Genomic DNA, 22,935 nt, shown 5'->3' with positions numbered 1-22,935 from the left:
TTCTCGGCGGCGCCGAAGATGCGCGCCACTTCCGGTCGGGCTCCTAACAACGGGGGAGGCTGGTAACCAAGGTGGGGGGGATGGCGGAGCGGGCGCTGGAGCCCGAGGCGGAGGCTGAGGCGGGCGCGGGCGCGGGCGGGGAGGCAGCAGCCGAGGAGGGCGCAGCGGGCCGAAAGGCGCGGGGCCGGCCGCGACTCACGGAGTCGGACCGGGCCCGGCGACGGCTCGAGTCCCGGAAGAAGTACGACGTGCGGCGCGTGTACCTGGGCGAGGCGCACGGGCCCTGGGTGGACCTGCGGCGCCGCAGCGGCTGGAGCGACGCCAAGCTCGCCGCCTACCTCATCTCTCTGGAGCGCGGCCAGCGGAGCGGCCGCCACGGGTGAGGGGGCCTGACCCCGAGGGAGGGAGGGAGGAGACGCCCCCAGACCCCGCCGGGCTTTACCCCGCCCCCTCCGCTTCGAGGGCCAGCCCCCGGCACCTGCGGACCCCGCCCAGGAGCCGGGCCGGCGGCCTGGGTCTCGTACTGCCCGGACGGGACGCGCCTGGCTCGTGGCCCCGCCTCCCATCGTTCCGACTGCCCAATCCTAGGGTGCACCCAGCCCCTCGACCCGCCTTCTGAGCGCTTGGCCCCGCCCGCTAGAATTCTGGCGGCCCAATCCTGGGACTGGCCCCACCTCCAGGCCTTGTAACTAACCAGGCCCTGGGGGGGGGGGGGCAGCCCCGCCCCCTCACCGGTCTCATCCTCCCCCGCTTAATTCCCCACCTGGCCTGGGACTCTGGACACCCTGGGGCACTCAGCCCTGCCCTTCTTGAAGTTCTGGTGCCCCATCTGGGACTCCGTATGGCCCCATTCCCACAACCCTAGATCCAACACATCCGGGGAACCCTTCACAACCTGGACTGCACTCCCCTAAACCTATTTCTGTGAAGCAACTCAGCCCAAGGAGACTCGGATGAAGAGGAAACCCCTAGTTAGCTGGGCAGGTGGAGGGCAGAGAGGCCTGTCTTTGTAAATTCTCAGTCTTGAGAAGGAGCAGTGTGGATGGAGTTTTTGCCTTCCTGCCTTATATGTTGATGTGATGATTGAGTTAAAATAGGCAAAGAGCTTAGAAGAGTGCCTGGCAGGTAGCGGGTTCCCTAAGTATTAACTTTTACGAGGATGATGTTTATTCCCTATCACAAGCAGTGCCGCAAGGAAATCCTTGTTCTGCCCTGGTTTTCAGGTACACATGTTCTCATGTTTCTCTGGGGGGAGATTCTGAGAATCAAGAATCAAACAGATCCTGCTAAGTTATACCCACCCCTTTCCCAGGACAGCAGGCTGGCTTATATGCTCAAGAGCAGGACTGGAAATGCTGGGAGCGCAAAGATACCTGCCTCATGGAGCGGACATTCTGGTGGGCAGAGGGGATGCCTTGTTCAAAGGTCTGGGGGGGTTTTTTGTTCGTTTTTCTTTTCTTTTCTTTTTTTTTGAGACGGAGTCTTGCTCTGTCGCCCAGGCTGGAGTGCAGTAGCACGATCTCCGTTCACTGCAAGCTCCGCCTCCCGGGTTCACGCCATTCTCCTGCCTCAGCCTCCCAAGTAGCTGGGACTGCAGCCGCCCGCCACCACGCCCGGCTAATTTTTTGTATTTTTAGTAGAGACAGGGTTTCACTCTGTTAGCCAGGATGGCCTCGATCTCCTGACCTTGTGATCCACCCGCCTCGGCCTCCCAAAGTGCTGGGATTACAGGCGTGAGCCACCGCGCCCGGCCCTCGTTTTTCTTTTTGAGACAGGGTCTCACTCTCTCGCCCAGAGTGGAATGCAGTGGCATGATCACGGCTTACTGCAGCCTCAACCTCGTGGGTTCAAGTGATCCTCTTACCTCCGCCTCCTGAGTAGTTGGGACCACAGGTGCACGTCACTCCACCTGGCTAATTTTTGTATTTTTTGTAGAGACAGGTTTCCCTGTGTTGCCCAGGCTGATTTCAAACTCCTAGGCTCAAGTGATTCTCCGGCCTCAGCCTCTCAAAGTGCTGGGATTACAGGTGTAAGCCATTGTGCCCAGCCCTGTTTGTTTGTTCTTGAGACAGGGTCTCACTTTGTCACCCAGGCCAGAGTACAGTGGCATGTTCATAGCTCACAGCAGCCTCAACCTCCCAGGCTCAAGGGATCCTCCTGCCTCAGTCTCCCAAGTAGCTGGGACTATAGAGGAGCCACCTCACCTGGCTAATTTTTTTATTTTTTATGGAGATGGGGGTCTCGCCATGTTGCCCAGGCTGGTCACGAACTCCTCGGCTCAAGGGATCCTCCATCCTCAGCCTCCCGAAGTGCTGGGATTAAAGTCATGAGCCACCATACCTGGCAAAAGGCTTGTTTACTGCAGACCAGAAACATAAGTAAATTATATCGTCCATGAGAGAGAGACAGGGGCTATGGAAAAAACAAAAGTGAAATGAAGAGTGTGAGTTGGAAGTTTAAATAGGGAGTTAAGGTGGTCACATTCAGAAGATAGCATTTCAGTAAAGACATGAAGGAACCTAGGAGGAGCCATGCAGATCTCTGGGGAAGAGTTGAGGCAGAGGGAATAGCAAAGGCAAAGGTCCTGAGGCAGGACCCTGCCTATTGTGTGCCAGGAACACTGAAGAGGCTTGTGTGGCTGGACTGCAATGAGTGAGAGGGAGAAGGGAAGACAAGGACAGATTGGTGACAGGGAAGGTCATCCAGAGCCATGGAGAGGACTCCAGTTTTTCCTCCCAGTGAGGTGGGAGCCTTTTCTTAAGTGCAAGATTTTGTACAGAGAAAGAAGTGGTATGGTCTGCCTTTATTTCCCCCGCTGCCCCCCCCCCACCTTTTTTTTTTTGAGATGGAGTCTCGCTCTGTTACCCAGGCTGGAGTACATTGGCGCAGCCTCAGCTCACTGCAACCTCTGCCTCCCGTGTTCAAGCGATTCTCCTGCCTCAGCCTCCCGAGTAGCTGGGATTACAGGCGTGCACCCCCATGCCCGGCTAATTTTTGTATTTTTAGTAGAGACGGGGTTTCGCCATGTTGGCTAGGCTGGTCTCGAACTCCTGACCTCAAGAGGTCTGCCTGCCTCGGCCTCCCAAAGTGCTGGGATTACAGGTGTGAGCCACTGTGCCCGGCGGGGTTGCAGATTTAAATGTAAAGATGAAACCATACCCGGGCCTGGGCCCGGCCTTTTATTTCCTTATTTATTTATTTATTTATTTTTGAGATGCAGTCTTGCTATATTGCCCAGGCTGGTCTTGAACTCCTGGACTCAAGAGATCCTCCCACCTCAGCCTCCAGAGTATCTGGGACTACAAGTCACACACAGCCTGGTTTGTATTTTAGAAGAAACTGTCTCTAGGATGTGTGTGGCTTGAAGAATGGATGGGGTACACATTGTGATACAAGGTTGGCCAAGAGTTAACAATTGTTAAAGCTGATGATGAGTCCAAGGAGGTTCATGACTCTTGTCAACAATTAAGAAAAAAAAGGAAGACCAGGCATGGTAGCTCACGCCTATAATCCCAGCACTTTGGGAGGCCAAGGCAGGTGGATCTCTTGAGGTCAGGAATTTGAGACCAGCCTGACCAATAGGCCAAAACCCTGTCTCTACTAAAAATGCAAAAATTAGCCGGGCATGGTGGCGCACGCCTGTAGTCGCAGCTACTTGGGAGGCTGAGGCAGGAGAATCACTGGAACCCGGGAGGTGGAGGTTGCAGTGAGCCGAGATCACGCCACTGTACTCCAGCCTGGGCAATAGAGCAAGACTGTCTCAAAAAGTAAAATAAAAATAGGCCAGGCGCGATGGCTCACGCCTATAATCCCAGCACTTTGGGAGGCCAAGGTGAGCAAATCACGAAGTAAGGAGTTCGAGACCAGCCTGGCCAGCATATTGAAACCCCTTCTCTACTAAAAATACAAAAATTAGCTGGGCGTGGTGGCACACGCCTATAGTCCCAGCTACGCAGGAGGCTGAGGCAGGAGAATCACTTGAACCCAGGAGGCAGAGTTTGCAGTGAGCCAAGATCGTGCCACCGCACTCCAGCCTGGGCAACAGAGCGAGGCTCTATCTCAAAAGAAAAAAAAAAGTTACTAAAGGGATACTCTTAGACAGAAAACACAGGCCTGAGTGTGGCGGTTGCTCTCCTTGGTAAGGGAGGTGAGGGAGAAGCAGCAGCCCAGTGCCAGTGGAGCACTGGGCAATGGCAGCACCCAGGAGGCCAAAGGAAGTGTCTGCCATGTCCAGTGCTGTTGGGCTGAGTGAAGCCGTCACTGGTGACTGTGATGGGAGAGTGTGTGACGTGATGGAGCAAAGCTCTGACTGGAGGAGTTCCAGTGAGATGGAGGAGAGGACATGGAGACAGCGAGTGTAGACAACTGTGACAAAGCGGGGAAATGAAGAAGGAGGCTGGATGCAGTGGCTCACACCTGTAACCCCAGCACTTTGGGAGGCTGAAGCAGAAGGATCGCTTGAGCCCAGGAGTTTGAGACCAGCTTGGGCAACATGGCAAAACCCGATCTCTACAAAAAGTACAAAAGTTAGCCGGGTGTGGTGGTGCATGCCTGTGGTCCCAGCTACTCAGGAGGCTGAGGCAAGAGGATCGGTTGAGCCCTGGAGGTCGAAGCTTCAGTGAGCTGTGATGGCGCCACTGCACTCCAGCTGGGGCAACACCACGAGACCCTGTCTCAAAAAGAAAAAAAAAAAAAAAAGATATGGGGAAGGGGCTGGTGGGGAAGGTGGGTATCAAAATGATTTTAACCCAAGATGGGAGAAATCATGGCATATTTAGATGCTGGTGGGAATGACTGAAGACTGAAAGGAAATGGCGGGAAACAGCCAAGCCAGGGCCTGAGTAGCCCCGGAGCTGTGGTCCTTGATGCCAGTGGCCTCTGCTGGGAGTCACAGAGAAGTGGCAGAAGTTGGAGAAGTGGACAGGAGAGGGAAGGCAGTTTGAGGGAGAAAGCCCTGTGTGGGGGTTGGAAAGTGGCGCTCACCAGGTTACATATGACCTTGTTTGGTCCCCATGGTGACCCTGTGTCAGAAGCACTACTACTATTTCCACTTCACAGACGGAGACTGAGGCTCAGAGGGGACAAGACCTGCTTGAGGTCACACAGGCAGTTGAGAGCAGAGCTGAGTCTTGAACTTGGGTCTGGCTGATACCCAAGACTGTCCCCACTGCAATGTGACACTCCCAGCCTCCAGCGGTGAGTGGATGGAGGTGGCTGTGGACATCAGGACTTGGGTTTGGGGCAGGGCATGGTGGCTTACACTTGTAATCCCAGCACTTTGGGAGGCTGAGGCAGGCAGATCACTTGAGGTCAGGAGTTCGAGACCAGTCTGGCCAACATAGCGAAATCCTGTCTCTACTAAAAATAGAAAAATTAGCTGGGCTGATGGCGGGCATCTATAATCCCAGCTACTCAGGAGGCTGAGGCAGAAGAATCGCTTGAACCCAGGAGGCAGAGGTTGCAGTGAACTGAGATAGCGCTACTCCACTCCAACCTGGGTGACAGAGCCAGACTTGGGTCTTGGGTTGGGTGAAGGTCTCCACAGCCAGTGTGGTGCTTTGCAGGGGAGGGTGGAGCCATGGGAAGGGATAGAGTCACATGGAATGGGACCTGGAGTAGCAGAGCCAGAGGCAGGGGCAGAGCCTGGGGCAGGAAGGATGGAAGATCCCCAAGGTGCAGTCCTGGGAACCAGATGGGTGTGGGACTGAGAATTGTTACAGGGCTGGGCAGGAGTCAGACGGGGTGGACAGTTTTGCTGATAAGAGACACTAGACTGGCTGTCAGGATGTTTGTGGCAAGAGCAGGTCTGGGCCACAGCAGGGAGGCCAGGGGGCCCAGGCTCCACGATGATACTGATAATCATAACGATCATTGTACCATTTGCTTATTGATGATTAAGTGACAGGGCTGTACCATGATGAAGATCGTTTTTTGTTTGTTTTTGTTTGTTTCTTTGTTTTTGAGACAGGGTTTTACTCTGTTGCCCAGGTTGGAGTGCAGTGGTGTGATCATAGCTCACTGCAGCCTTGACCTCCCCAGGCTCAGGTGATCCTCCCACCTTAACCTCCTGAGTAGCTGGGACTACAGGTGCATGCCACCCCGCCTGGGTAATTTCTGTATTTTTTGTGGAGATGGGGTTTCACTGTGTTTCCCAGGCTGGTCTCCAACTTCTGGCCTCAAGCGATGCACCCGCCTTAACCTCCTAACGTGCTGAGATTACAGGAATGAGCCACCGAGCCTGGCCTTTTTTTTTTTTTTTTTAATTGTATAAATAGAGGTGGGATCTTGCTATGTTGCCCAGGCTGGTCTTGAACCCCTGGCTTCAAGCAGTCCTCCTGCCTCAGCCTCCCAAAGTGCTAGGATTACAGGTGTGAGACACCACACCCAGACAGTACCCACTGTCTTGCTGGCTGTGGGCCAAGACCACTCTCAGCCTCTCAAGTAGCTGGGACTACAGGCTTGAGCCACTGTGCCCTACAAGATATGTTCCCGTTTGATTAACTCACAGTCACCTAACCAAGACTTGACATCCAGTCCTACTCACAGGCCTGCCCCGCTCAGGGGAAGAGGATCACACAGGGCATGTGTCCCAGCAGAACTGTGGGGGCCATCTTGGAATTCTGCTTCCACACAAACTTTTCATACCCACTTTGTTACTTCTCTGCTCCCTGACTGTGGGACCCAGGGCAGATGGCCTCACCCCTCCAAGCCTGTTTTTCCTGCTCCTTGAGGTGGATGATGCTAGAGCCCCCTCCCAGGGCTGGTGGCAATTGGGGAGAGAGTCCAAGGGAGGGGCCTGGTGACACAGTTCTGGAGTTGGGGAAAGGTACATAGAAGTTCAGATTCTAGGCTGGGCACGGTGGCTCACGCCTGTAATCCCAGCACTTTGGGAGGCCGAGGTGGGTGGATCACCTGAGGTCAGAAGCTTGAGACCAGGATGGCCAACATGGTGAAACCCCGTCTCTACTAAAAATACAAAATTAGCCTGTAATCCCAGCTATTCAGGAGGCTGAGGCAGGAGAATCGCTTGAACCTGGGAGGCGGAGGTTGCAGTGAACCGAGATCGCACCACTGCACTCCAGCCTAGGCGACAGAGACAGACATTGTCTCAAAAAAAAAAAAAAGTTCAGGGCAGGCGTGGCGGCTCATGCCTGTAATACCAGCACTTTGGGAGGCTGAGGTGGGCGGATCACCTGAGGTCAGGAGTTCGAGACCAGCCTGGCCAACATGGTGAAACTCCGTCTCTACTAAACATACAAAAATTAGCCAGGTGTGGTGGTGTGCACCTGTAATCCCAGCTACTTGAGAGGCTGAGGCAGGAGAATCGCTGGAACCTGGGAGGCAAAGGCTGCAATGAGTCAAGATCTCACCACTGCACTCTAGCCTGGGCAACACAGTGAGACTCCATCTCAAAAAAAAAGGTTCAGATTTCGTTTCAGTGTACAATGAGCAGTGGCTCTAGCCACTGTTGTTACTCATGGGTCAGACAGGCCCAGCGCTGGCCCCCCGTTCACCCTCGCTGCCTCTTTCTGTTGCAGGAAGCCTTGGGAGCAGGTCCCCAAAAAGCCAAAGCGGAAGAAAAGTAAGTGGAGGCTCAGCCTGGGGGAGGTGGGGAGAGTTGGGAGCGGTGGGAATATGGAGATAGAGGCCCAGAGAGGCCAGGTCGCTGCCCTAGGCAGCACAGTTGGAACCGGCAGAGCCTGACCTCAAACCCAGGTCTGCGTGTCTTGTGTCTCAGGCACAGTGTCCTTGGCTCCCTCAGTCTCTTGCTCCCGGCATGGGAGTCAGCCAGGGGAGAGCTGAGCAGAGGGAACAGCTTTTGCAGAGCCCTAAGGGCAGGGGGAGCCAAGCACTGGTGGTTAGAGGGGAGGTCTGGAGCTTGGTCCTCCTGTCCTGCTGGCCACCAGTTGGTGAGAGCTTGAACTGCCAGGGTCTGCACAGCTCTGAGCCCTGGAGCTGGGGGTCCCAGGCCATGTCCAGCAGGGTGAAGGCCAGCTGGTGGCAGTGAGCCCCTCCCCTTCTTAGGTTTCTCCAGAGTCAGGGGTGAGCTATGACCTTGATCCTGAATCCTCAAGGGATGAGGAGCGCATTGAGGAGGGAAAGGGCTGGGCCGGAGAGGCGGCTGTGGGTAACGACTCTGTTGCCCTCACGATTGGAGACTGTGAGCGCATTCCCTAGGCCCAAACACCTCTTCTGGGCCCCTCTTCATCTCCCGGCCCACAGGGTAGGAGGGGGGGACATGCTGTCCTCGCACTTGGCTGAGGGACCAGGACCATCACAAGAGTCAGATACCATTTCCCAGCACTCACTGTGTGCCCAGCCTTGTTCTGTGTCCTGGCGATGTCTTCACTCCCTCCCTCCTGCCTGGCAGCCCTCGGGGATGGGAATCCCTTATTCTCCCCAGCCTAGTGGAGGCACCTGGGGCTCAGAGAAGCCGAGTCACTTGCCTGGAGCTACCCAGCTTGGAAGGGGCAGAGCCAGGATTCAAACCCAGGCGGTCCGGCTCCACCATGCCCGCCCCCTATGCAGCGTTGTCTCATCCAGCAAATGTTCCTGGAGCACCTGCTGTGAACCAGGCCCTTTGGGGGCACTGGGGGTACAGGAGGAGCAAAACAGCAGTGTTCCTGCTCTTGAGGAGCTGACATTCTGGTGGGAGAGACAGACAAGGCACATGTAAACAAATGGCCACAGATGGCATCTAGGTACTACCTGGAGAAAACAGACAGCAAGTTAAGGTCGGCTAGAGTGACTGGGCAGGGAGTGGCCTCTTGGAGGGGATACATTTGGGGGAGACCTGAGTGAAGTGGGGAGGGAGCAAGACAGTTATCTAGAGGAAGCAGGCACAGCCTGTGCAAAGGCCCTGAGGCAGGGCCACACCTAGCCCGCTCCAGGAACAGCGAGGAGGCTATGTGGCTGGAGTGGAGTGGAGTCACCAAGTGGGTGAGGGCAGGGAGGTGACAAGTCACAGTGGGCCTTGTGGGCCGAAGGGAGGACTTTGGCTTTTACCCTGAGGGAGGTGGTCTTGCTGTGTCATCCAGGCTGGAGTGCAGTGTTGCGACCTTGGCTCACTGCATCCTCCACCTCCCAGGCTCAAGCTATCCTCCTACCTCAGCCTCCCAAGTAGCTGGGACAAAAGGCATGCACCACCATGCCTGGCTAATTTTTGTATTTTTAGTAAAGATGGGTTTTCGCCATGTTAGCCAGGCTGGTTTCAAACTCCTGGCCTTAAGTGATCCGCCTGCCTCTGCCTCCCAAAGTGCTAGGATTGCAGGTGTGGGTCATTGCGCCTGGCCCAGTGGATTCTGAGCAGAGGAGGGAACAGACTTGACTCAGGCGTTCACAGGCGCCCCCTTGTGGCTGTAGGGGGTGGTTAGGGCGGGAGCCTGGGAGTCCTGGGCCTGAGGACTGCGCTGGTCTAGGCATTTGATGAAGATGAGAACAATTAACAAGCAGCTAACAATTATTATGCACCTACTGTGCACCAGGCTCCACTGTTTACATGACTTTGCCAATAGAACAGTCCCCGTTACCTCCAGGGGGTGCCTCTCCTCTCTGAGCCTCAGTTTCCCCCTTTAAACTGGGTACAGGCCTGGATGGCACTCAGGAGGGCCTCCAAACCCATGGGACCCATAAAGCCCCGGTGGTTCAGGCAGCCATGTCACCATGGGCTGAGCCCTGTCCCTTATACCCACTCCTCGGCCCTGTGTCCATAGGGCGGCGACGCAACGTGAACTGCCTGAAGAACGTGGTGATCTGGTACGAGGACCACAAGCACCGCTGCCCGTACGAGCCGCACCTGGCGGAGCTAGACCCTACTTTCGGCCTGTACACCACGGCCGTGTGGCAGTGCGAAGCTGGCCACCGCTACTTCCAGGACCTGCATTCGCCCCTGAAGCCCCTCAGCGACTCAGACCCTGACAGTGACAAAGGTAGGTCTGCGGGGCGAGGGCACATAGGGGGCCGCCCATTTCTGGGGGCTTCTTACGAGCCCTAGGCTAGCATCACAAACAGAATAGCAGCCACAGTGGCTCTGGCTCTGGCACTGGGACAGAGCAGGGACACGATGGGCCAGGCTGAGTCCTTCGTGGCCTTGCCCTCTTTGCGTCCTTACAGAGCCTGAGTGGGGAGGCAGTCCCTCTTTACGGAGCAGTTTGCCCATCTGTGCCCAAGGCCAGTCCCAGGCAGGGCTGGCTGAGGGCCCAGGAGCCCTGGCTTGGCAGCTGGGGCGGGGGCAGGCCTGCTGGGGCAGGGCTCGGCCCCCACAGCGAAACGGCCGCCTAAACCACCCAGGCCTTATGACTTCATAGGCTGTGATGCTCTCCTGAGCCCTGGCTAAGCTGGCCGCTACCTCCTTTTCGATTTTCTCCGGCTCCCAGTTGCATTCTCTTGCCTTCTGCCTTTCCAGGCTTCGCTTCTTGCCTTCCCCCTCCATTCTGTTTCCCTCCTGTTCCCCATTTCTCCTCCCTTGAGCTGCCTCTGTCTCCTTCCTTGATCTTTCATTTTCTGTCTCATCTCCCTCTCTCTCTTTCTCTTGTTTCCTTCCATTCCCCTTTCTCCTCCTCCCTCCCCGCCTTCGCGGTCCCTGCCTCTCTCCTTCCCATCCCACGGGGCAGGGACTCAGTGAGGGAGGCCCAGTTGGCCCCGGTGAGTGGTGAGGGGGCTGCCGGCAGCCTCAGGGGTTCGGCATTGGCTGGAGAAGGAGCGTAGGGCACACTGCCAGGCGTCCTGTCAGGGCTGAGGGTGGGGCGGTCACCGGGGCTGAGCCTGCGCTGGCTGGCATCTCGGAGCAGGTGGCATCCCAGCTGGCCGAGGGGAAGCCGGGGGCGAGAGGTGTTCCGGGTGGGTGCCCCCGCCAACGACCGTCCCACCAAGTGTCGGCCAGGCTCTCAGCGTGCAGTGGCCCTTCGGCTGCCCTGTCCCATGATCTGCATTCCACCCTCCTCTGCCTTTTACTGCCCCCTCACTGTGTGCCACTCCTGGCCCTGCCCAGAGCCACCATGAATCTTCCCCATGGCCTTGTCATCAGCCCCACTTGGCAGTCAAGGAATCCCAAGCCCCAGGAGTGATCTGACTGGTCCATTTGGTGATGGGTCAGGCTGGGGTGTGGGTGGTGCCCAGAGCAGCTTACTTACGCCCCAACTCAACTTTTTATTATTTATTTATTTATTTATTTATTTATTTATCTGAGACAGGGTCTTGCTCTTGTCGCCCAGGCTGGAGTGCAATGGCGTGATCTCGGCTCACTGCAAGCCAAGCCTCAGGTTCCAGCCATTCTCCTTCCTCAGCCTCCCTAGTAGCTGGGATTACAGGCATCTGCCACCACACCTGGCTAATTTTTGTATTTTTAGTAGACACGGAGTTTCACCATGTTGGCCGGCTGGTCTTGAACTCCTGACCTCAGTTGATCCACCCACCTCGGCCTTCCAAAGTTCTGGGATTACAGGCGTGAGCCACTGCACCCGGCCTTATGTTATGTTATGTTATGTTTTATGTTATGTTATGTTACGTTACGTTATGTTATGTTATGTTATGTTATCTTTTTGAGACAGATTCTGTCTCTGTCACCCAAGCTGGAGTGCAGTGGTGCGATCTTGGCTCACTGCAACCTCTGCCTCCCAGGTTCAAGCAATTTTCTCACCTCAGCCTCCCTAGTAGCTGGGATTACAGGCGTGAGCCACCATGCCCAGCTAATTTTTGTATTTTTAGTAGACGTGGGTTTTCACCACTTTGGCCAGGCTGGTCTCGAACTCCCAGCCTCAAGTGATCCTCCTGCCTCGGCCTCCCTAAGTGCTGGGATTACTGGTGTGAGCCACCATACCCGGCTTTTTATTTTTATTTATTTTTTTTAAGACAGAGTTTCACTGTTGCCCAGGCTGGAGTGCAGTGGTGCCATCATAGCTCACTTCAGCCTCCAATTCCTGGGCTCAAGTGATCCTCCCACCCCAGCCTCCTGAGTAGCTGGGAACACAGGCACACACCACCACAGCCAGCTGATTTTTAAATTTTTTGTAGAGATGGGATCTCACTGTGTTTCCCAGGCTGGTCTCAAACTCCTGGGATCTAGTAATCCTCCTACCTTGGCCTCCCAAAGTGCTGGGATTACAGGCATATGCCACCGGGCCTTGCCCATGGCTGTTTCTGTTGGTGCTGTCATTACCTGAGGAGAAGTCTGGGGTCAGCCAAACTTAGCAGGTGCTGCAGTCAGGTGGACCCAGACGCGTGCTCAGGCCCTTCCCTCCACTCATTAGGACACTGCGCCCTCCTTCTGGATGGTGCCAGAGTTTGCCCACCCTGCAGAATACAGGACAAGGGGAAATTATCCAGAAAGAGGGGCTGATCCTCCTTATCCCCAACCCTGCTGCCACCCCAGGTCCATCAACAGTGGGCATCTCACTGCCCTGAATGGCACTGAGATAATAATAGGAAACTTACAGAGTACATACTTTGAATCTCCTACTGTCCTAAACCCTTATACATATTTACTCATTAAAGACCCAAAACAAAGGCTGGGCACAGTGGCTCACACCTGTAATCCCAGCACTTTGGGAGGCCGAGGCAGGTGGATCACTTGAGACCAGGAGCTCAAGACCAGCCTGGCCAACATGGTGAAACCCCATCTCTACTAAAAATACAAAAATGAGCTGGGCATGGTGGCGCATGCCTGTAATCCTAGCTACTTGGGAGGCTGAGGCAGGAGAATCACTGAAACCCAGGAGGCGGAGGTTGCAATGAGCCAAGATCGCACCACTGCATTGCAGCCTGGGCAACAGAGCAAGACTCTGTCTAGAAAAAAAAAAAAAAACACTCCCGAGGGCCGGGTACAGTGGCTCACACCTGTAATGCCAGCCCAGCACTTTGGGAGGCCAAGGCAGGTGGATCACTTGAGGCTAGAAGTTCGAGACCAGCCTGGGCAACATGGCAAAACCCGGTCTCTACTAAAAATACAAAAAATTAGCCAGGTGTGGTGGTGCGTGCCTGTACTTCCAGCTACTTGGCAGGCAGAAGCATGAGAATCACTTGAACCCGGGAGGCAGAGGCTGCAGTAAGCCAAGATTAGGGAGCAGAGATTCCTTCATTTATTGGAACGAACCCTCACTGTGCACCACGCAGCCTTCTCGGCACTGGGGGCTCTGCACCGGGACCCCGCAACCTTACGGAGTTTACATTCTAGAGGGGAAGCGGATTGTAAGCAGGATAAACCAATAAAAATATAGAGTGCAGGCTGGGCACAGTGGCTCAAGCCTCTAATCCCAGTGCTTTGGGAAGCCAAGTTAGGATTGCTTGAGGCCAGGACTTAGAGAACAGCCTGGGCAACATAGTGAGACCCCATCTCTAGCAAAAAAATGAAAAAGTTAGCTGGGCATGGTGGTGCACCTCTCCCAGTGCTTTAGGAGGCTGAAGCAGGAGGATCGCTTGAACCTAGGAGCTCGAGGCTGCAGTGAGCTGTGACTGTGCCAGTGCATTCCAGCCTAGGTGACAGAGGGAGACACTGTCTCAAAAAAATAAATTAATTAAAATACAGGCCGGGCGTGGTGGCTCACGCCTGTAATCCCAGCACTTTGGGAGGCTAAGGTGAGTGGATCACTTGAGGTCAGGAGTTCGAGACCAGCCTGTCCAATATGGTGAAACATTGTCTCCACTAAAAATATAAAAATTGGCGGGGCATGGTGGGGTGTGCCTGTAATCCCAGCTACTCAGGAGACTGAGGCAGGAGAATCACTTGAACTTGGGAGGTGGAGGTTGCAGTGAGCCGAGACTGCACCATTGCACTCCAGCCTGGGTAACGAGCAAAACTCCGTCTCAAAAATAAAATAAAATATAGAGTGCACTGTAAGGTGGTATGTGCTTTGGGAAAAAATAAAGGAGGGAAAAAGGAACTATTTGAGACAGAATGGTCAGGAAATTCCCCCTGAAAAAATACTTTTAATGAAGGATCTGATGGAGGGGAGGGAGGAGCCCTCTCAGGTGTCAGACAGAAGAGGATTCAAGCCGGCCGGGTGCGGTGGCTCACGTCTGTAATCCCAGCACTTTGGGAGGCCGAGGTGGGCGGATCATGATGTCAGGAGATCGAGACCATCCTGGCTAACACGGTGAAACCCCGTCTCTACTAAAAATACAAAAAATTAGCCGGGCGTGGTGGCGGCACCTGTAGTCCCAGCTACTTGGGAGGCTGAGGCAGGGGAATGGTGTGAACCTGGGAGGCAGAGCTTGCAGTGAGCCGAGATCGTGCAACTGCACTCCAGCCTGGGCGACAGAGCGAGACTCCATCTCAAAAAAAAAAAAAAATAAAGAGGATTCAAGCCGAGGGAATGGCAGGTGCAAAGGCCTTGAGGCAGGAACCTATCTAGTGTCTCCAAGGACATTAGGAGAGGAGGCGGGGACAGGAGGTGATGGAACACCTCCTGAAACAGACACACTCCAGCTCTCGTGACCTGGCACAGCGGTTTGTTTCCCACACACAAAGCCTGGTGCTTCCATCCTGCAGACTGCCTTTCATCCCTGGACCCAGGTTCTTTCCTTCCTATGGCTCCAGCCTCCTTGTGGGTCCTGGCTTGCTGGTGGGGAGAAAAGTGGAGACTCAACCTTGGGAGCACCTGTCCACTTGCATTCCATTGGCTGGGACTCAGCCACATGGCCACACCTACCTGCAAGAGATGCTGGGAAATGTAGTTGGTGCTGGTGCCAGGAAGAGAGGGATTTAGTGAGTAGCTGGCCTGCCTCTTTCACAGGAGGTAAAGCGTAGGTTCTCAGGAGCCGGGGACCCAAAAGAAGGGACTGCACTGGCCCTGGCAGGGGGCCGGTGGGGCCGCAACTAGCATCTGCAGGGGAAGTGGGAGAAGCGTTCAGGCTGCGGGTGGATGTATTTTGGATGCAGCACCAACAGGTTTTGCTGACAGATTGGAAGTGGGTGTGAGAGAGAGAGAAGTCAACAAGAGCCCCAGGACTTTGGCCTGAGCCACTGGAGAGACTGAGCTGCCTTCCGCTGAGTCAGGGACACCCGTGAGCAGTGCAGGCTTTGTAGAAGGGAAGATACAGAGCCCAGTGTTGCAGATCTGAGTTTGAGATGCCTGTGAGACACTCTTACGGGGCCAGTGAGATGGAAGAATCTGGAGCTCGACATGGAGGTCTAGGCAGAAGCTGCAGATGGAATCACCAGGCCATGGATGGTTGTAGTAATAAGAATACATACTTGGCCAGTCGTGGTGGCTCACACCTGTAATCCCAGCACTTTGGGAGGCCAAGGCGGGCAGATCACCTGAGGTCAGGAGTTCCAGACCAGCCTGGCCAACATGATGAAACCCCATCTCTACTAAAAATACAAAAAAAAAAAAATTAGCCTGACATGGTGGCGTGTGCCTGTAGTCCCAGCTACTCGGGAGGCTGAGGCAGGAGAATTGCTTAAACCTGGGAGGCGGAGGTTGCAGTGAGCCGAGATTGTGCCACTTCACTACAGTTTACACAACAGAGCAAGGCTCTGTCTCAAAAAAACAAACAACAACAACAAAACAACAAAAACCCTCTTGAACAGTCCCAGATTGGTGAACAGTTCCAGATTGAGATGCTGGGACGGTGGTACCCCTGGAGAGGGCGTGGAAGCCCATACCATACCCCCGTATCTTGCCCTGTGCATCTCTTCCCTTTGGCTGTCGCTGAGTTGAATCCTTTATAATAAAGCTGTAATCGTAGGTAGAGCTATTTTCTGAGTTCTGTGAGTTGTTCTAACAAATTATCAAACCTGAGGATGGGGTCATGGAAACCCCCCATTTAGAGCCCATTGGTCAGACATACAGGGTAGCCCAGGACTTGCAGCTGACATCTGAAGTCCAGCGGTCTTGTGGGACTGAGCCTTTAACTTGGAGGATTTGACGCCCACTCCAGGAAGATAATGTCAGATTGGATTGAATTATTGGACATTCAGTTGGCATCGAGAATCGGAGGGTGGCCTTTAACCCCATTAGCCTGGGCAAGCCTGGGGGTAAGGTGAGCGCTGAGGAGAGGCCCCGGGCCAAGCCTTCCAGGCCTGCAAGAACCAAGTAAACTTGGAAGGAGCCACCAGGAAGGGCCCAGGATACCAGAGCGTGGGTCTGGGGGCTAAGAGAGGAGAGTGTCCCCTGGAGTAGGGGTGGTCAGCTGGGTCAGTCATCTTGGAACAGTTAGGGACAGTGGGGATTGAGAAGCGACTGCTGTTTTAGGCAGTGAGAGGGTCACAGTGTCTAGCCCCTGAAGAGCCCTCAACAAATACCAACTGCTGGCCGGGCACGGTGGCTCCCGCCTGTAATCCCAACACTTTGGGAGGCTGAGGTGGGAGGATCACTGGAGCCCAGGAGTTCAAGGCCACAGCCTGGGTAGCATAACAAGACCTGATCTCTACTTGGGAAAATCAGGGCCACACGAGGTGCCTCATGTCTGTAATTCCAGCACTTTGGGAGGCCCGGGTGGGCAGAAGTTCGAGATCAGCCTGGCCAAAATGGGGAATCCTGTCTCTACTAAAAATACAAAAATTAGCCAGGTGTGGTTGCATGCATCTGTAATCCCATTTACTCAGGAGGCTGAGGCACAAGAGTTGCTTGAATCTGGGAGGTAGAGGTTGCAGTGAGCCCGGATCGCACCACTGCACTCCAGCCTGGGCGACAGAGGGAGACTCCATCTCAAAACAAAAACAAAAACAAAATCGGGCCAGATGTGGTGGCTCATGACTATAATTCTAGCACTTTGGGGAGCCGAGGTGGATAGATCACCCAAGGTCAGGAGTTCGAGGCTAGCCTGGCCAACATGGCAAAACCTCATCTCTACTAAAAACACACAAATTAGCCAGGTGTGGTGGTGCACGCCTGTAATCCCAGCTACTCAGGAGGCTGAGGCAGGAGAATTGCTTGAACCCAGGAGGCAGAGGTTACAGTGAGCCAAGATTGCACCATTGCACTCCAGCCTGGGTGACAGAACGAAACTCTGTCTCAAAAAAAAAAAAAGAAAAATTCAGGCCGGACGTGGTGGCTCATGCCTGTAATCCCAGCACTTTCGGAGGCCGAGGCGGGCGGATCATAAGGTCAGGAGATCGAGACCATCCTGGCTAACACAGTGAAACTCCATCTCTACTAAAAATACAAAAATTAGCTGTGCGTGGTGGTGGTTGCCTGTAGTCCCAGCTACTCGGGAGGCTGAGGCAGGAGAATGGTATGAACCTGGGAAGCGGAGCTTGCAGTGAGCCAATATTGCGCCACTGCACTCCAGCCTGTGTGACACAGCGAGACTCCATCTCAAAAAAAAAAAAAGAAAAAAAAATTCAGCCAGGCGCGGTGGCTCATGACTGTCATTTTAACACTTTGGGAGGCTGAGGCGGGCGGATGACTTGAGGTCAGGAGTTTGAGACCAGCCTGGCCAACATGATGAAACCCCGTCTCTACTGAAAATACAAAAATTAGCCGGGTGTGGGCCGGGCGCGGTGGCTCACACCTGTAATCCCAGCACTTTGGGAGGCAGAGGCGGGTGGATCACAAGGTCAGGAGATCGAGACCATCCTGGTGAACCCCTATCTCTATTAAAAATACAAAACATTAGCCGGGCATGGCGGCACATGCCTGTAGTCCCAGCTACTCGGGAGGCTGAGGTGGGAGAATGGCATGAACCTGGGAGGCAGAGCTTGTAGTGAGCAGAGATTGCGCCACTGCACTCCAGCCTGGGTGACAAAAGTGAGACTCCATCTCAGGAAAAAAAAAAAAAAGCCGGGTGTGGTGGCGCACACCTGTAGTCCCAGCTACTTGGGAGCCTGAGGCAGGAGAATCACTGGAACCGGGGATGCCAAGGTTGCAGTGAGCTGAGATCGCACCACTGCACTCCAGCCTGGGTGACAGAGTGAGACTCTGTCTCAAAAAAATAAATAAGTAAAATAAAATAAAATAAAAACTAAATAAACAAATGCCAGTGGCTGCAGCTATCATAACCACTCCCTTTCTTCTGTCCCCACAGTGGGCAATGGGCTGGTGGCTGGCAGCTCTGACTCATCCAGCTCTGGCTCTGCCTCTGACTCTGAGGAGTCCCCTGAGGGCCAGCCGGTCAAGGCTGTGGCAGCGGCAGCGGCAGCGACGCCCACCAGCCCGGTGGGCAGCAGCGGGCTCATCACTCAGGAGGGCGTGCACATTCCCTTTGACGTCCACCACGTGGAAAGCCTGGCCGAGCAGGGTACCCCGCTGTGCTCCAACCCGGCAGGCAGTGGGCCTGAAGCCCTGGAGACAGTGGTGTGCGTGCCGGTGCCTGTGCAAGTGGGTGCGGGCCCCAGCGCCCTCTTTGAGAACGTGCCCCAGGAGGCCCTGGGTGAGGTGGTGGCCAGCTGCCCCATGCCAGGCATGGTGCCCGGCTCACAGGTGATCATCATTGCGGGCCCTGGCTACGACGCTCTCACGGCCGAGGGCATTCACCTCAACATGGCAGCGGGCAGCGGTGCCCCCGGCAGTGGACTGGGCGAGGAGGTGCCCTGTGCCATGATGGAGGGTGTGGCAGCCTACACCCAGACAGAGCCCGAGGGTAGCCAGCCTAGCACCACGGACGCCACCGCAGTAGCGGGCATCGAGACCAAGAAAGGTCTGGGGGACCTGTCATGGCCTCTGGCCAGGGGTGGTTGGGCCTGGGAGGGGCCGGGCGAGGAATGGCCCTCGAAGTGGGCACCTTGGCAGCCTTCGTCCCCTGCGGACACCACCCTGTGTCCACCCTGTAGAGAAGGAGGACCTGTGCTTGCTAAAGAAGGAGGAGAAGGAGGAGCCAGTAGCCCCGGAGCTGGCAACGTCGGTGCCTGAGAGCGCAGAGCCCGAGGCAGAGGCGGACGGGGAGGAGCTGGACGGCAGCGACATGTCAGCCATCATCTATGAAATCCCCAAGGAGCCTGAGAAGTGGGTGCCGGGGCGGGCAAGGGTGAGGGCGAGGGCTAGGAGCGGCCCGCAGGCCCCCAGCCTGCCTGGTGCGGGAGCCCCGATGTCATGGCCCCTTCCCCTCCAGGAGGCGGCGGAGCAAGCGGTCGCGGGTGATGGATGCTGACGGCCTGCTCGAGATGTTCCACTGCCCATACGAGGGCTGCAGCCAAGTCTACGTGGCCCTCAGCAGCTTCCAGGTGAGGCAGGCCATGGCACCACCAGGATGTCCTACCTCTAGTTTGCCCCTTGGAATTTGACGAGGTGTCCCTGAAGGCAAAGACAGGGACTTGTCACACCCCACACCTGGCATGGGAGGATGCAACAACAGGCCTTTGTGCCATGCCATGCATTGATTGAGCATGTATTAAGCACTTAGTGCAAGCCAGGCCTGCAAGCTGGAGCCAGGGTTGTTTTAGTAAGTTAAAGAGTGAAGGAACAAAGGAATGAATCAATTGGGGCTGCCTGTTCCAGGCCCACAGAGGCTGACAGCCCTCAAATCCAGTCCCAGTCCTGCCACTGGCCACCTGTGAGACCTTGGCCAAACCACGGAGCCTTGAACCTCAGTTTCCCCATCGATTAATTGGGCTAACAGCTGGGCCCTTCACAGAGTTGACAGATACCCCAGTCCAGAGCCTGGCATATAGTAGGTGTTCAATAAAGCTGCCCTTGGCCAGGCGCGGTGGCTCACACCTGTAATCCCAGCACTTTGGGAGGCCGAGGTGGGCGGATCACGAGGTCAGGAGATCGAGACCATCCTGGTTAACACGGTGAAACCCTGTCTGTACTAAAAAATACAGAAAAAAATAATAATAGCCGGGCGTGGTGGCGGGCGCCTGTACTCCCAGCTACTCAGGAGGCTGTGGCAGGAGAATGGTGTGAACCCGGGGGGTGGAGCTTGCAGTGAGCTGAGAGAACACCACTGCACTCCAGCCTGGGCGACAGAGCAAGATGCCATCTCAAAAAATAAAAAAAATAAAGCTACCCTTTGACCCCAGTTGTGCCCCTGGGAATCTCTGAGCTGGGCAAGGGTACCCCTCTTCCCTCCTCCTGGGGAGGCCAGCCCCAGCCTGCCTTCCAGCTGCCCTCGTCTCTCCCCACCTCCCAGAGCCCCTTCTGTGGGCCTATGGGACCCACTTCTGCCTGTCTCGTCTCCAGAACCACGTCAATCTTGTGCATCGGAAAGGAAAGACCAAAGTGTGCCCTCATCCTGGCTGTGGCAAGAAGTTCTATTTATCCAACCACCTGCGGCGGCACATGATCATCCATTCAGGTCAGGCCCTGGGCCAGCTGGCAGCATGAGCGGGGGACACAGGGACATGGGCCTGGGAGCCTGGGCCAGAGCTGGCGGGTCAAAGCCCAGTGCTGGGTCTCCGGGCACAGGACTACACCCCTAGGAGCCTCCTCCCTGTCCTCAGTAAGCTGTAGCTATGTGAGCCACAGCGACAGGAACTATTACCAATCAATCACAGGAATTGGGTGGGGCTGGCCATCTTCCCTCCTATCCCCGCGACCCCATGCCCCATGACCCCAAGAGCAGGTCTCATGCGAGATTTAGGGAGCAGCTGACACCGCCACTGCTCTTCCAGATTGGAACCTATAGCAGCACCTGGGGCCACAGGCTAGACCAGTGCCCACCCAAGCAGCAGCAGGAAGGAGAGCTGGGCAAAGAGGAGCAGCTGGCTTGGGACTGGGCTTCTGTTTCCACTTGTGGCAGAGATGCAGGTCTTCTGCATGGGCTGGGGACATAGTGGAGAGCCATGGTGCCTGTGTCCAGCGATAGGGCATGCCCTGAGGGCCAGAGCTTCTGATATCCCAGGAGGTCAGAAGTTTGGGGGGTTTTGTTTTTTTGTTTTTTTGGGTTTTTTAAATGTGTGTGTGGTTATTTTTTGCAACAGTCTCACTCTGTTGCCCGGGCTGGAATCCGATCTTGGCTCACTGCAGCCTCTGCCTCCCGGGTTCAAGCAATTCTTCTGCCCCAGCCTCCCGAGTATCTGGGATTACAGGCGCTCACCACCATGCCAGCTAATTTTTTTTTTTTTTTTTAGTAGGGACAGGGTTTCGCCATGTTAGCCAGGCTTGTCTCCAACTCCTGATCTCAGGCGATCTGCCCACCTTGGCCTCCCTAAGTGCTGGGATTATAGGTGTGAGCCACTGTGCTGGGCAGAAGTTTTTTTTGTTTTTGTTTTTGTTTTCGTTTTGCGAAATCACCCAAAGTTCAAATATCAGGGACAAGGCCGGGCGTGGTGGTAATCCCAGCCCTTTGGGAGGCTGAGGTGGGCAGATCACCTGAGGTCAGGAGTTCGAGACCAGCCTGACCAACATAGAGAAACCCCGTCTCTACTAAAAATACAAAATCAGCTGGGCATGGTTGGTGGCACATGCCTGTAATCCCAGCTACTCAAGAGGCTGAGGCAGAAGAATCGCTTGAACCCGGGAGACCGAGGTTGCGGTTGCGGTAAGCCGAGATCGGGCCATTGCACTCCAGCCTGGGCAACAAGAGCGAAACTCCGTTGCAAAATATATATATATACACACACAAGACAAATTCAGACCCATGTTGGCTTGGTAGTGTGCACCCTATGCCCCTCAGGGACCCAAGTTCGATCTCAGTTCTGCTTGATGGTGTTTGTGGGCAAATGCGCGGGAAGGACGTAGGGTTTGGTCAGCCTGCACCTGCAGTCCTGGGAGATCCAAGGAGACAGCCTGATGTTCCTTCTAGCATCAGAGTCTGCAGCACATCAGAGACACCCCATAGCCCACCGTCCTCAGCCTCGGTCCCCACCGCCCCCAGGTGTCCGTGAATTCACCTGCGAGACCTGCGGCAAGTCCTTCAAGAGGAAGAACCACCTGGAGGTACATCGGCGCACCCACACCGGCGAGACCCCCCTGCAGTGAGTGACAGGCCGCCCCGTGCCGCTAGAGGATTGGGTGGGAGGGGATCCCAGCAGGTCCCAGGGGCGGCTTCGCCCCAACGCAGTGCCTGGGCCCGGTTCCACCTGCGCTCGGCCTTGTAGGGCTCCGCCCAGCCCCGCCCACTCTGACCCTGCCCCGTCCCGCCACGGGCTCCCGGCAGGTGCGAGATCTGTGGCTACCAGTGCCGGCAGCGCGCGTCGCTCAACTGGCACATGAAGAAGCACACTGCGGAGGTGCAGTACAACTTCACGTGCGATCGCTGCGGGAAGCGCTTCGAGAAGCTGGACAGCGTCAAGTTCCACACGCTCAAAAGCCACCCGGATCACAAGCCCACCTGACCCACCTGACCACTGACCGCCCCTATTTATTCGTCCGCTCGGACACCACGCCCGGGCTTGCCGGGGCCTGGACAGCTGCGAGGGCCGCCCGACCGCGGGCCGGAAGGAGGCGCCCCCGCCCCGCCCCAGAGCTGGGCCCCCTGGGCAGGTTCCCCACCCCGCCCCACCGCATCCTTCTCGGAGCTGGTGCCTGGGGCTGCATTGCTGGAACTGTGTCAAGAGAGCAGAGTGAGATTAAAGAGCGAGAAAGGAGATGCCCTTCCCCTAGGCCTGAATGATTTGGGGTGCCAGGTCCCTCTCTGTCTCCAGCCTACTTGATCCCTTCCTAAGCGAGGCGGGGAACGAGGGATGCCCCTGGGCCCAGCAGCCTCGCACAGCCCCTGCTCCCACAGGATGGGGTGAGGCTTGGGGGTCTGGGGTCTCTGGGCATCTCCCGGAACTCAGGACCCTAATTTCCACTTCCTCCTGTTTTATGGGGCACCCATCTCCCACCCTCAGTGAGCTCCGGGATGAGATGGGGAGGTGTTCAGTAAACCCCTAAAATGAGAAACATTTGCAGCTAGCGACAAGCGCCATGCAAAAGAGAGTGATGCGTTGTTTTCCGGGGATGCTGTTTAGGTCGGTGGTCAGGGAGGGCCTCTGAGGAGGTGGCATTTGCGCATAGACCAGAATGACAAAGATCTATCCCTGAAGAAAGCTGGGGGAGGAAATTCTCAGGCCAGAGGAACAACCAGTGCCAAAACCCCGAGGTAGAACTAGCTCGGCGTGTTCCTAAAACA

The 22,935-nt window shown here is 55.7% G+C and overlaps 1 protein-coding gene across 6 annotated transcripts; it reads left to right on the top strand.

Annotated features, from left to right (window-relative positions):
* Positions 1-17: 17 nt before the first annotated feature.
* ZNF653 (zinc finger protein 653) lies at positions 18-22,501 on the top strand. 6 transcript variants are annotated; one of them, XM_016935099.4, is made up of 10 exons: positions 1,061-1,223; positions 1,313-1,397; positions 7,539-7,582; positions 9,714-9,929; positions 17,968-18,579; positions 18,713-18,884; positions 18,991-19,102; positions 20,061-20,175; positions 21,625-21,758; positions 21,979-22,501. In XM_016935099.4, the coding sequence occupies exons 1-10, from the start codon at positions 1,160-1,162 to the stop codon at positions 22,432-22,434; spliced, it is 2,010 nt and encodes a 669-aa protein (XP_016790588.1). In that variant the 5' UTR covers positions 1,061-1,159; the 3' UTR covers positions 22,435-22,501. The 6 variants fall into 6 exon arrangements, with proteins under 6 accessions (XP_016790586.1, XP_016790587.1, XP_016790589.1 ...); XM_016935097.3 differs by lacking the exons at positions 1,061-1,223; positions 1,313-1,397 and adding an exon at positions 18-379; XM_016935098.3 differs by lacking the exons at positions 1,061-1,223; positions 1,313-1,397 and adding an exon at positions 22-379 and having other exon boundaries at positions 21,697-21,758; positions 21,979-22,500.
* Positions 22,502-22,935: the final 434 nt, after the last annotated feature.

This window comes from Pan troglodytes, chromosome 20 (assembly GCF_028858775.2).
Source record: "Pan troglodytes isolate AG18354 chromosome 20, NHGRI_mPanTro3-v2.0_pri, whole genome shotgun sequence".
NCBI classification, from domain to species: Eukaryota; Metazoa; Chordata; class Mammalia; order Primates; family Hominidae; genus Pan; species Pan troglodytes.
This window is presented reverse-complemented; position numbering and strand designations above follow the sequence as displayed.

Bases quoted from the DNA above. Each gene is read 5' to 3' on its own strand.
- ZNF653 (XM_016935097.3), top strand. From the start codon at position 81: ATGGCGGAGCGGGCGCTGGAGCCCGAGGCGGAGGCTGAGGCGGGCGCG. The intron at 19,103-20,060 runs GTGAGGCAGGCC...TCTCGTCTCCAG, and splicing joins TGGCCCTCAGCAGCTTCCAG to AACCACGTCAATCTTGTGCA. The intron at 20,176-21,624 runs GTCAGGCCCTGG...TGTTCCTTCTAG, and splicing joins GCACATGATCATCCATTCAG to CATCAGAGTCTGCAGCACAT.